The 12,973-nt window shown below is 53.8% G+C and overlaps 1 protein-coding gene across 14 annotated transcripts in view; it reads left to right on the top strand.

The window, feature by feature from the left end:
- Positions 1–3,595: 3,595 nt before the first annotated feature.
- Positions 3,596–12,973, top strand: part of ACTN1 (actinin alpha 1) — a gene marked incomplete at its 5' end in the record, with an annotated part of 93,428 nt that continues 84,050 nt past the window's right edge. For all 14 annotated transcript variants that reach the window (XM_084239616.1, XM_084239615.1, XM_084239614.1 and 11 more), the window contains one exon: positions 3,596–3,700. In XM_084239616.1, the coding sequence (XP_084095742.1) occupies positions 3,596–3,700 (105 nt within the window). The remainder of the gene's footprint in view (positions 3,701–12,973) is intronic.

The raw sequence follows: 12,973 nt of genomic DNA, 5'->3' as shown, positions 1-12,973 counted from the left end.
TCCCTCAAAACCCAGGGTGATAGAAGGGGTTCTCAAGCCTGGCACCGTTGATATTTGGGGCTGAATCATGTGGGAGGACTGTCTTGTCAGCTGGCCACAGGATGTTCAGTACTATCTCTCGCTTCTATCTGCTGGATGCCAGTAGTAATCCACCAGTCGTATCAATAAAAAATTGCCTAATATTCCTGATGTTGCCAAAGATTTATGTGTGTACATAGGTGTGGATTGGGATTGAGAATGACGGGGTTCAAGGCATGGGTTTATTTATTTTAAGATTTATTTATACATGGAAGAACTGGGATAGAGGCTAGAGGTTTAGGGGTGGTGGTGAGAGGATTCACCAGAGACAGAGTGGGGAACAGAACAGGCAGATTGACTGAAATACACTGCCGAGGGGAGCAGCGGACGAGTCAGGAGAGGTCTGCTGTGCCATGTGGGTCATCTCTCTGGCTGGGTATGGAACTTGTGCTACAGTGGCTGTGGATAGCTTCATCGTGCTGCATCTTCACCCCTTGCTCCACCAGGAAGGCGCAGGCATGGGTTTAGAAGTCACATATACTTGTGTAACTTTGGACTAATTAGCTACCTCTTAGGGCCTATGAGTAGGCTTTCTCTGATGCAGACAATTCTCACCTTATAGGTGGAGCTTAAATAATAATGGTTAAGTGCATGGTCTGTTTCACGCTAGACATTTGTTGAGAGCAACAAAGACTTGTCTCTCCTCTTCACACCCAAATGCCAAGTCTCTCAGTTTTACCTCCTAAGTATTTCTTCTCTAGCCACTTTTCTCTGCTTTTCTATAGGCCATGTTCACGCCTTCCCCCCATTCATATGTTGAAATCCTACCCCCAGTGTGATGGTATTAGGAGGAGATTAGGTCATGAGGGTAGAGACTCATGAATGGGATTAGCACCCTTAGAAAAGAGAGTCTAGAGAGTTCCCTGCCCCCATCTGAGAACACAATGAGATGTCCCTCTTTGAGCCAGGAAGCAGACTCTCACCAGACACAGGCTCCACCAGCATCTTTATCTTGAACGTCCCAGCTTCCAGAATCTTGAGAAACAAATGTTGTTTAAGCCACCCAGTCTACAATACTCTCTTACAGCTGCTCTAAATGTCTAAGATATTATTCCTTTGTGAACTGTTGCAACTGCTTGTCAAAGCTTCCAGTCAGCCTCTTTCCCCTCAGATCCTGACTTCTTTGGCACATGAGCCTCCATGGTCTGGCTGCTGCCCCCCTCTCCAATCCCATCTCTTGCCCCTCCTGGCCTTACATTTCTAGTCTTAGCTATGTTGAAATGCTAGGCATTCCTTTTATGCCATGCAGTTTCCTGCCCCCATGTATTAGTTCACACTGTTCCTTCTGCCTGGAATAACCTCCCACACGCCTCTTCATGTGGCTGACTCTTGTTCTTTAAGGATCACTTGTATTTCTCCTCCTCTCAAAAGGTGTACCTGGCACTCCCCTCCCCCCCTCCGCCCCCTTGCTGGGCTCAGTGCTCCTCGTCTGCCCCACCCTTCTCCCCAATCCCCTGATCAGATCTATCTCCTTGCATTATATTTTGTTTCTGGGTCTGTCTCTGGGCTGAGTGTGAGCAGGGATTGTGGCTTTTTCTTATATACACATAACATCTAGCACATCCCTGACACACAGATGATGCTTAGCAGATATTTATTGAGTGAATGAATGGAGACAGCACCATCATTATTACCCTCTATGTTAGGTTTATAGCCATAGTTTAGAAGTGGTTATAAAATAGTTCATAAATCTGCTGTCTCTGTGGCTCAGCAGCAGGGCTTCCTCAGCCAGGGACTTGTGGCAGGCACAGTGCTGACTAGTAACACTTGCACGTAAGTGTGGGGTTGACTAATGATGCCCGCAGGACAGCACCAGGGATCTCTGCCTACAGCCGCAGCCAGTTCTTCTGGGAGTCAGGCACTTTCTTCATCTTTTCCAAGTGTGGCCTTCAAGTGCTCTAATGCATGGCCCTTCCTGCTGGTGAACTCCTTCCTCTAATTCCTTCACTCATCTCTGGACTGACATCCTTGCATTTTTGCATCTGACTCAGCCCTCCAGTCTACACATAAATAAGCACCGTTAAGTGCATCACTTAGTAGAGATACACCCGCTGCTGTTTCCCAGCCCTGGGGTCCCTCAGTGTTGCCCACTAGGTCCTGTCAGTGCTGGAGCTGTCCCTTTCGAGCTTCCTCTTACTAGGGTGGAGGAAGGAAGCCCAGGCAGGTACGAAGAAGTTCTAGGTATTTAGTCCATCCTGCTCTCCTTCCTCCAATAACAATAAGGCTTTGTTTGTGAGGCATAAGGTTACAAGGTTGGCCTGTAGGGTCCTGAGAACCTGCTCAATACCTTTTCAAGCTCAGCTCTTTGAGTCTGTTTCCCCATCTGTCAAGTGCGTGTGTTGGGGGAGAGGACCTGCACGGAAGATCCCTCGGGGTCCGCTCTAGCACTTTTCAGATCGCTGCCCTGCAGCTTGAGGGTGGCTCCGGAGCCGGTGGGGCCCGGCAGAGGATCCTGGGAGGGCAGCGCTGCCACCCGGGAGGCACCGCGACGCAGCGGTCCCCTAAGCCCGAGGACCGGCCGGAAAGGACCCTGCGGGGAGGCGGGAACGCCCCGTGGCGTCTGAGCACCCCGGGCCGGCAAACCTGGCTTCCGGAGGGCAGGGGTCTGTCGGGTCAGCAGGGCCGGGCGGGGCGGGGCGGGGTGGGGCGAGGCGCGGCGGGGGGAGCGGTGGAGTCAGGAAATTCCTTTCCTTTCCGGCATTCCCCGCCCCCTTTCCATGGATGCCGGCCTCTCTGGACCCTGGGAAAAGAAACATGAAATGCTTTTTGGGTTTCCTGGCCTCTCTTCTCCAGCCCCCGCCCGCCCGGGGTTTGCAGCGCGCGCGGGAGCGCAGCAGCGCCGGCGCGCGCGGGTTCGGGGCCTTCCCGCGGGCCGGGGACCGCGTCCAGCCTCCGTGGGCGCCTCGGGCTCCCGAGCGCGCTGCCGCTGCGTCCCCGAGCTCGGAGAGGCGCCCCCGGCTCCGGTCCCGCTCAGCTCGCGCTGGTGTCACATGAGCCGCGGGGGAGTGGGAACCCGGGGAGTGGGCGGGGGCGTACGCGCCGGGAGGGGGCCTCCGGGTCCACCTATTTGCGCCAGGGCCCGGCTGATGGATGCCAGGAATTCCCAATGAGAGGCGGTGGGGGGAAGTTTGGGCAACTCGGCCTGGCCAATGGAGAACCTCGGGAGGGCTCTGCCCCTTCCCCCCGCCCCCGCCCGCCGCGGCGCCCGCAGCGCGCGTGTGTCTCGGGGCTCAGAGTGCGTGGAGCTCGGGTCCGAGCGCGGCTTCCGAGGCAGGCTGTGCGCGAGTCCCGCTGCCGCCGCCGCTCCAAGCCGCCCTCGCCAGCAGCGCTGCGGCGGAACCGGGCGCAGGGGAGCGAGCCCGGCGCCGCCAACCCAGCCCAACCCGGAGCGACTCCCTCCCCACGCCCGCAGCAGCAGCAGCAGCAGCAGCAGCAGCAGCAGCAGCAGCAGCAGCCACCTCCGCCGCCCGGAGAGAAGCTGGAGAAAGGAACCAGCCCCTAGCTCGCGCGCACCATCATGGACCATTATGACTCCCAGCAAACCAACGACTACATGCAGCCCGAAGAGGACTGGGATCGAGACCTGCTCCTGGACCCGGCCTGGGAGAAGCAGCAGAGAAAGGTCAGCAGCCGCCCCGGCCCGCCGCAGCCCCGAGCCCCAGCGCGCAGCGCCCGCCGCGCTCCGGGCTCCCGGCTCCGGGACGGGTCCCGGCGCTCACGAGCGGGGGCGGGGGTGCGCGGGGCTGTGAGGTGTGGTGTTGGGTTACAGCGAAGGAGTGGGAGGGGGAGCGCCCCTGCCCCAGAGCCGGCGAACGAGGAGCGGGAGCTCGGGGAGGTGGGGTCGCCAGGGGCGGGTGATCCGGGCCACCCGGCTGCTGCAGCTCCATCCCGCGTGGCCCGGCGCGGGGGCGGTGCTCTGGCGGCTGGGGCTGAGCCCCCCGGCCGGGTGCCTGCTGCTTCGGATCGATTTTCCCTGCCTTCCCCGCCTCCTGAGTGCCTCTCCATATGGCGCGCGGTGGCGGCGCAGCGCTGGGCTGGTTACCTGGAGGGGGCGAGCTGCCCGGGACGCTGCGCTGCCCGGGCCTAGGCGGCCGGCCGGGGTCAGCGGGCGCGGGAGGGGCTAGCGGCCGTCTCCAGGGCGGTCTGGAGGTGGCCCAGCTGCAGGGGGCTTAGGAAACCGGGAGACCCCGGCGGGCTCTCCAGCCAACCATGTGGGGGCGGGGTCAGGACGGCAAAAGGTTTTAGGGCTCAACTCAGTAGGTTGGCAGCTGGGAGCCCACCCGGGCTCCTGTCTGCGCCCGGCCCTCGGATCTGCGCTCATTCCAGGGAGAAGGCGAATTTAGGCAACTTGATCTGAGTTGAGGGGCTTTGGGGCACGGAGATGTCTCCGGGGACATTTGGGGGTCAGTCGCTGGGAGTCTCGCTTAACATCCGAGTCGTGCTCCGGGCGCCCTGTCAGACCGGGTGTGCGATCGGCCACCGAGGCTGGACTAAGTGTGGGCAGCTGCACCCGGGGCGTAGTGGCCAGTAGCAGAAAGAGGTCAGCAAGCACTGCCGGGGGTGGGGAGGGTGCCCCAACCCTGCCTCTGCTTGCTGCTGGCGCGGTGAGCTCTTGCCCGGGGCGGCCACGTACCCTGCACAGCCCCCGTGCCCCCTCCCCCGCTGCTCGCCTCCATCCGGTGCCTCCTCATTGCACCCCCCTCCGGCGCTGATCTGGGAATGGGGTGGGGGCAGGATGGCGCGTCCCTCTGGATAGTGCGGTTAGGGCTGGGCTTGAGGGAGAACGCTCATGTCCAAAAATGGTAACATTCATTCCCTTTTTTAAACTTAAAAGGGGGGGAGTTTAGGGAGCCGACTGAAGTTTTTTTTTTTTCAGCCAAAGGCATCCTGTATTAGCTCACTCAGGAATCCTAAGCCCCGAATCGGCGCCCTTTTACTCACTTCATCAGACAAGCAGAGGTAATTTAAAACACACGCACAAAAGGCTTCCTCAAAGCCGGGCGACCTGAACTCCCCCCAGCCCCTCGGCTTCTGCTGGGCCAAGCCCCACTCAGCGACATGGGGAGGTCCCTTGGCTCTTTGAACCGACTTCTTTGCAATGAGGCAGTTAAATACCCTCCCCCTCTTCCTGTCGCCCCCTCAGGGACAGCTAGGGGAGGAACCGTGACAGCCCCCTACTCTCATGCAGGCTTGTTCCCTGAGACAGCTGGGCTGTTGGTGCAGCTGAGAATTTAGTGGGTAAATTGGAGATTTCCATGGGGGTAAGGCAGGGGAGGGACTCTTTCAATTCAGGTGAAGCCTTCTAGGGAATAGATTTTAGGTTGGGCAGGAAGGATGTGAGTAGGGTGTTGGATATTTTGGGAATTTCCATGGGGAGAAGAAGAGGAGAAATCCCTGTTTTCCCAAGCACCTATCCTGTGCCTCTTAGGAACAGGAATGACAGGGCTGTCTAAGAATTGGGAATTAGGTCCTTTAAGGATTCTGGAGCTAAGTCTCGGACCTGATATTCTTGTCTCTCAAGCACCGAACATTGAACTTTCACCTAATATTCAGTATTTTCAAATGAATGAATGAATGAATGAATGAAATGTGTTTGGGTAGGGGCAAAATGTAGTCTTTCTCTCTCTCATAAAACTCTGACCGGGGTGATGGTGGGTTTGACCAAGGCTCTGGGTAGCCAGGAGGGAATAGTGTCATCTGGGAAACTTGGTCCACTTGAAGGCCCCCCCCAACGGTTCCAGGAGCTGGTATTGGCTGAGGTGTGCCGGCCACTGTTCTGATCTCGCACGTATATGGTTTTAGCTGTTATTCCGAACTGCTTTGTGAGCCAGTCTCACATGAGCAGGAGGAAATGAGGGGCAGAGGGGGAAGTAACTAGCCAAGTCCCAGGCTGGTGTGTGTTGGGGCTGGGATCCAGCTATGTTCTGGGCAGGCAGCTTCCCCTCTCCACTGGCTGGTGAGGGAGACAGGAAAGCTGGACAAGGCATCCAGAGCCTGCAGGGAACTCTGGGCCAGTGCTCTGGTGGGACTGATGGAGGTGGGGCACCAGCTCTGGGTCTGACTTGGAAAATCTGCTTTAAGTGTTTTTCCCCCCTGCCATTAATTCTTTTTATTACCATGCATGGACTCAGTTTCCTTGTCTGCACATTACATCTAGTTTTCAACCAGTGTGGTAGGCATAGGAACAAGTATTATTACTTGTGGATGGTTAGACTTAAAATTGTTGCTTTTATTTTTTAAAGATTTATTTATTTATGCATACAAGAACCAGGGTACAGGCCAGATGCGTGGGAGGGTGAGAGGATTCACCAGACACAGAGTGGGGAACAGAACAGGCAGACTGACTGAAATAGACTGCTGAGGGGAGCAGCGGGAGAGACAGGAGAGGTTTCTGCCCTGCCATGTGGGTATCTCTCAGGCCTGCCAGGATCAAACCCACGCTGCAGAGGCTGCGGACAGCTTCACAGCGCTGTGCTCAACCACCTGTGCCTCTAGGAGGCCCTTAAACGTGTTGCTTTTGATACTCTTCCTGCTGACTGGGCTGAATGGGGTCAGGGCTCACACTCGGACAGAGGCTGATCAATTGAGATAGAGGCAGGATAATGAGTGGGAAGGGAGACAGGGGGAGGGGCAGTGGGGGGAAGCAGCAACTTTTAGAGCAAATGTAGCCAAGGCTGTTTGTGAGACTTTAGACAAGTCATTTCACTTCTCTAAGCTTTCATTGGATTTTTCAGTAAACACTTTTTGAGCCCCTAGTCTATGCTTGCCAGGTACTGTACCAGGTACTGAGGCTGGAGCACTCAATGAGAGAGACCAGGTCCCTGTTCTTATGTATCTATTGTTTTCCCTGTGAATGGGACTTTCCTTTTCTATTGACCCCCAGGGCTCTCACTGAGATCAGATGAATTACGACTTCTGTGGTGACCAGAGGCCTGATGCAGATGTAGGCAGAAGTCTGTGCAGGCAGCAGGCATGACTCAAGGTCTGCTTTGGGTTGGCTGGGGCTTGTCCCTTCTTTAAAGAATGCCTCTACAAAGTTCACTGGGCTGGACTCTGCCTGTAGACACACAATACAGTGGATTAGAGGCTTTTACTTGTATTCACAATCTTCCTGGCCTTTGAGGTTAAGCTCCAAAGCCACCTTTTCTGGGGGCTGCAGGTCTGAACACCCATGTTTTTAGACCTGGACTCCAACTTATTCCCTCTTGTGGTTCTCACCACGCTCAGTGCATGTAGGTGCACTGGGGCAGGCAGACTGGAGAGAGCACTTTCAGGCTTGTGACCTTTGGCAAGTTACTTAACCTCTCTCAGCTTCCAGTTCCTTATTTATGAAAGAAGTTAATACCCTCCCTATTGGGTTGATGGGAGGAGATGGGTAAAATGACAGCTTCTGTTAAATTTTATTCTCTCTGCCTTCTTAAATCCTGGAGGCTGCTAGAATGTATATTCCCAGGTGCCAGCCTGGTTTTTTTTTTTTCCTCTTTTTTTCTTTAATATATATAGGAACTTAATATTTGTTAAGCTCATAGATGTTGAAACGGAGGCGGCCCTGGCAGGTGAGTAATGGTGGTTGTGAATAGGCTGGTGGCCTGACTCTGCACCCACGTCAGGTGGGAGGGAAGACAGGCTGCCTTGCTTACACTTGCTTCTTTGGTGAGACCATTAGAGCAAGCAAGCCCACCTGTCAAGGTGGAGGCCTGCAAAGAGGGGAGGGGCTGATGAAGGGGGTATGTACCAGGGAGGAGGAGTCTGTCTGTCTACCCTGAAGGTTAGAGCTCCTGAAGCCAGTGATGCCTGGTGGAAACACCTGAGGGGAGAATTGACCTTAGTCTGTATCCCTTACCGTTCTGCACTCCTGCCTGTTTCACCCTGTGCCAGTGCCTGCGGGGCAGGCTCCTGCCTGCCATGGCCCCTCCTGATCCCTCGTGCAGGGTCAGGCCTATACTAGGTGGTCAAGAAATGATGAATAATTGGGCTAATGGCATCAGGCATGGTTCCAACTCAGGGCTGGGTTTGGAGGAAAAACGAAATGTTTTACATTCCATATAAACCATCCCTTCCTGGGTGACTGCACCCCAGCTCTGGCCTCTGCAGATAGTCCTGTTCTGTGCACACTGGGTTCAAGTCTGTGCATACTGGGTTCAAGTCTTGGCCCCCCACTAACTTGCTGTGTGATGCTGGGTGAGTCATTTATCTGTTCTGTGCCTAGTGGTGCCAATGGGATCACCGTTCCTGCCTGATATGGTTGAGTGGAAGTTTAAGCCAAATAATGAACTTAGCATAGCATCTAGCATATACTAAGTACTTAGTAAATGTTAATTATCTTAAGGAACCAAAGTCTGTGTTTCTTTACCCAGTAGACTTGGAGATAAGATGGCAGTACATAGAACTACCTGTGAAGGGGCCCAGGTTGGCTAGGAGTGTAAGGGAGTTGTGTTGCCCTTGACCTCTGACCCTGAAGTCAGCTCTGGCTCATTGGATGTCTCTTGACTCCTGGTTACTCAATCTCTTTATTTATATGACATACAAGCCCTTGCTGGTCCTTCCTCTGTTTCCTAGGTGTTGAGGATAAAGAGATGAAATTAAAGTGCTTAAAAACTTTGTCAGCTTATTACAGAAAAGGTCCAAGACCTCAAAGTGTGAATTTCCCTTAGAAGAGACCACCCCGGGGATCTTCAGGCCCCACCATTAGATTAGCTGAGCACTATCTTTGGGCCCTGCCCACACCTTCGAGTAGCTTACCCAGCCCAGCTTTACTCCAGGTACTTCCCATGTGAGTGCTGAGCACAGGTGAGAACAGGTACCGCACTGGTTGGCAAAGTGATTGACAGAGCTTGAAGAAGAGATAGACGGGTTCTGGAGCCGGTGGTGGAGGCTGGCTGGCCAGGACCGGGCAGGTGGAAGCTGCTTCTGGCTGCCAACAAAGCTTCCCTAAGTCAGAGATGTGAGAAGGCTGGAGCCATTGAGAAACAGACTTTTCAGGTTTGAGGCCTGGTAGGACCTTGAAGAGCTGTTGGGGTCCCTGGAGCTGGAGTAAGAGGCTACAGTCTCCTGTAGGTCCATGGTCCCCAGTCTTTTCAAAAGGAGAAGGGGGACACTCATTTCCTGAGATCTGACTTCTTGGGGTGGGGGTTGGAGACTCTTCCTTGTGGGGTAGTTCTGAGTGTGACAAAGTCAAGCCCAATGGGTGTCCTGGAGTTTGGGGCTTTGTGGTTGAAAGTTTGACCTCTCCTTTCCACTTTGAGAGGAAGGCTGAGGACTGGCACCTGGCCAGTGGCCACAAACTATAAACCTGGCTTGAGGACTTGTCACACCAAACCTGGTGCCTCCTGTGGTTCTTGAGCCAGGGTGTGGCAGCCCGAGCCTGAGACCTGACCTAGTCACAGAGCCGCTACTGTGTGTCTCTAGGGAAGCACTGGCATCTGCCTCACCTTCTAGAGTGTAATCGTAGTCGAAGTACACTGACTTCTCTTGGTTGAGTTAATCAGTGAATGCTAATTGAACCCCTATTAGATATCAGATGCTCTACCCATGTGGAGCTGTGGAAATCACAGTTTAAATGGAGCGGGAGATCATACCAGGCTGAGCCAATAACAGCCAGAGGTGTGACCAAGATAAATGTCAAGGTCATTGTGGAGCAGGAGCCAGCACTGCATCCTGGGTGAAGGGCTGGTGGGATTTGACGTGCATCTCAAAGTTAGACAGGGTTTGGAGGTTCTGCGAAGCCTCCCCTTTCCCCGGTGGTTAGGTCCACCTGAGCTGCCCCCATGCGTTTTCCTGGGACCTGATGGGCGACCAGTGGGTTTTGGGCCTAGGCATATCTCCCCCCAGCCCTGCTTTTATCCCCTAAGTGTGGTCAGTGGGCCATATGGGTGCAGGAAAGTGGTCTATGGGCCTGGCTTGAGTTACCAAGGACACTGGAGGCATCCCAGTGCCCACCAATGGGAGACGGTTTTGGACAGTTCAAGAGGCCACAGACAGAGTAGAGCCCTTTAGTCCTGGCGAATCTGGATCAGCCCTGATGGGGCTTATGGGTTAGCCCTCTGTTCTGTCCCCATCAGCCGAGGCGCCAGCGTCTTACAAAGTACTAATTGTCCAAACCTGACCCTGACTGAGGCAGGACTCTTGGGAGTAGTCAGGGCAGGACACCCAGCAAACCAGGGCTCAGACACATGCAGGAAGCCCACCTTCCTTCAGGCTTTCTCACTGGCTCCCAGTCTGAGCCTCAAGCTCCCCAAACCTTTCCTCTCTGCAGGTGGGGGTTAATGTGTGGAAAGGCTCACCAGGCTCACTCTGCCCTGCCTGGCCAGCTCTCTCTCCCTACATGGCCCGGTGGGGATTTGGGGGCGAGATCTGGATATGCAGAGCACTGCAATCTCCAATCTCGTGTAGGGGTGCATAGGCCCCAAAGCCATGTGGGCAGAGGTCATGACCCCAACCTGCTGCTTCCATGCACCACAGCGAGCCACCCCAAATGGCGCCATCTGTTGTGGAGATGGGTGGCAGCCGCAGGCCTTGCCCAGTTACAGCTCTCTCCAGACAAGTGGGCAAAAGCTATGGCGGTTTCTGGCAGCCTGGGCAGGGTTATCTTCCTGGACTAGAGCCAGGACCAGGGCTGAATTTTTCCTTTTTTTAAGTAAAAAAACTTTCCCATCATAATCACAGTGGCTCACTCTTCTTGAGCATGCACATCAGGTCCTGTGTAAAGACTGCATATGTGAGCATGCCTCGCCTGTGAGGTGGTGCTACTGTTAACCCCATTTCACAGAGAACTGCCTCAGAAGAGCTCTGTGACTTTTCCTAGATCACATGGTCAGTGGGGGTGGGGCTGGGGTCTCAAACGAGTCAGGTGTCTCCCGTGTCTCCACTCCTTGCTGCTTTGCTCTGCTACTTTGAAAACATGCTTGCGTATCTAGGAACACTTAACCAAAGACAGACATGTAAGACCAAGCCCAGTGATGAAAACATTCTGAAATTAGTGGTGATGGTTGCACAACCTTGTGAATATCCCCGATCCACTGAATCGCATGCCTCCAACAGGAAACTCCTAAGGTATAGCAGTTACACCTCAATTAATAAATATCTCAGAACATGCTAAAGAATATAAAGAAGAAAGGGGTGACCTCTCAGAGGTCAGCACTTTCACAGGGGTTTCTGAGACCGTCTGCCCTCTTCCCTCTACCTCTCATATGAATGTCTACCTTTTCTGCTAGCTCACTGTTTACTCTAGGGTCAGGGACTCAGGTTCAAGGTGAGCGAGTGGAGCTTACAGGAGGAAAGCAATCAAGCAGGACAGCTTTTATGAAAAGCATAATGTGGCCCCTTTCCTTGGAAGTTGCTTTAGATCAAAGCGTTGGCAAACAGAAGGCTGGGGGGGTGGGGCACGGTGGGGTTTGCCTTCCTCATTCCCCCAAGGCAGAGTCCTTGGGGGAAATTTCTGCTGGACCTGTGTCTATGAACCCTTTAGACCTCGAATTGCTTCTCACCTTCTGCCACCCCTGGGTTAACAGGGTAGGGTCCAAGGCATGGGGCAGGGGAGGCCAGGGTCCTCTCCCAGGCCCAGCTGCCCCCGCTAAGAGGTTGCCTAGCAATAGTGGGAAAGGTGACTTAGCCTACTACAGAGGCGGGAGGAGAATAAAAGGCAGGCGGGGATGGGTATCAGCAGAAGAAGCAGAGGATGCTGTTACCCTGGAAACTGCCTCCTTGGTCTTAAGCTACAGGGGGCTACTTTTGGACTAGGATCTGCTCTTCATTGAGAGGTGGTGGGGTGCTGTCCAGGGCTGTCACCCAGAGGGCCAGGGGATGAGAGGCAGAAGCCCTGCTTGCACATGGCGTGTGTGTGTGTGAGACATGTTCTTTCGGCAGCCTCATTTCACATTCACGACAGCCTTGGAGGGTGTGTGGGATGATCACACTCGATAGATGAAGAACTTGAGCTTAGAGATAAAATAACATGTTCACAGCCACATGGGTAGAAAGGGCTGGGAATGGGGTGCTTGTACCCTTGGTCTCTAAAGGGAACATTTCATTTTGGTTTATAACATTTCACAAGCTCCAGATCTGGGAGGTAATGTAAATACTGTCTCCATCCTGGGAGGGGAAGAGCAGATGAGAAAAGGCTGGAAAGGAGAGTTATCTGTTTATATCAAACAACCGAGCAGCCAGCATGTGTTAAGAATGTCATGGTTCCCCCACACAAGTAAGACTAGTGGCTTATGCTGATTGCAGTTTGCACCACTCTCCGAGGGTCAGACAACCTTCTGAGGAAGGCACTGTTACTTTCCTTTAGGGAAATTGAGGTTCAGAAGGGTTAACTAACTTGCCCAAGATTGATGAGCCAGTAAACCAGGTTATGGATGAACTCAGGAAGCTCGACTTCAGAACTTGCCTGTTCCCCAGCAGTATAGACACATCCTTTGCTAGGATGGAGTTGTTTTAATTGAGACGCAGGGAGGTAAGACTTACATAAATGAATAAGGAAGGATTCACTCAATCTGGTGTATAATCAAGGACTCATTATATGATTCATGATTTTTAACACTTATGTGTTCACCTGTGGTTTTCTGTCCGTTAGTCATGATAAGCAAACTTGTGAGGACATATTCCCATTTTGTGGGCAGGGAAATTGAGTCTCACAGGTCACGTGGTTTTCCCAGGATTCCCTCCCCCAGCCTGAATGGGGTGGAGTTGGATTTGAATCCAGGTCTTTGACTAGAGGTTCTGAGAGGGTCAGGGAATGGGCCTGGGCCTTTCTGATTTTCCTCTTCTTTCTTGAAAAGGTAGTGGAGGATTCTGGTTGTATTTCTGAAAACTTTTCAGTGGAAAGAATGGCTGCCTGGACTCAGGAGGCCTGAGCCGGTGGCCCCATGTGGTCCTGTGGCCTGTCCCAGTACTG

Source organism: Talpa europaea, assembly GCF_964194135.1.
Source record: "Talpa europaea genome assembly, chromosome: 8".
Taxonomy (NCBI): domain Eukaryota; kingdom Metazoa; phylum Chordata; class Mammalia; order Eulipotyphla; family Talpidae; genus Talpa; species Talpa europaea.
The sequence above is the reverse complement of the archived record's forward strand: the minus strand, read 5'-3'. Positions and strand labels throughout refer to the sequence as shown.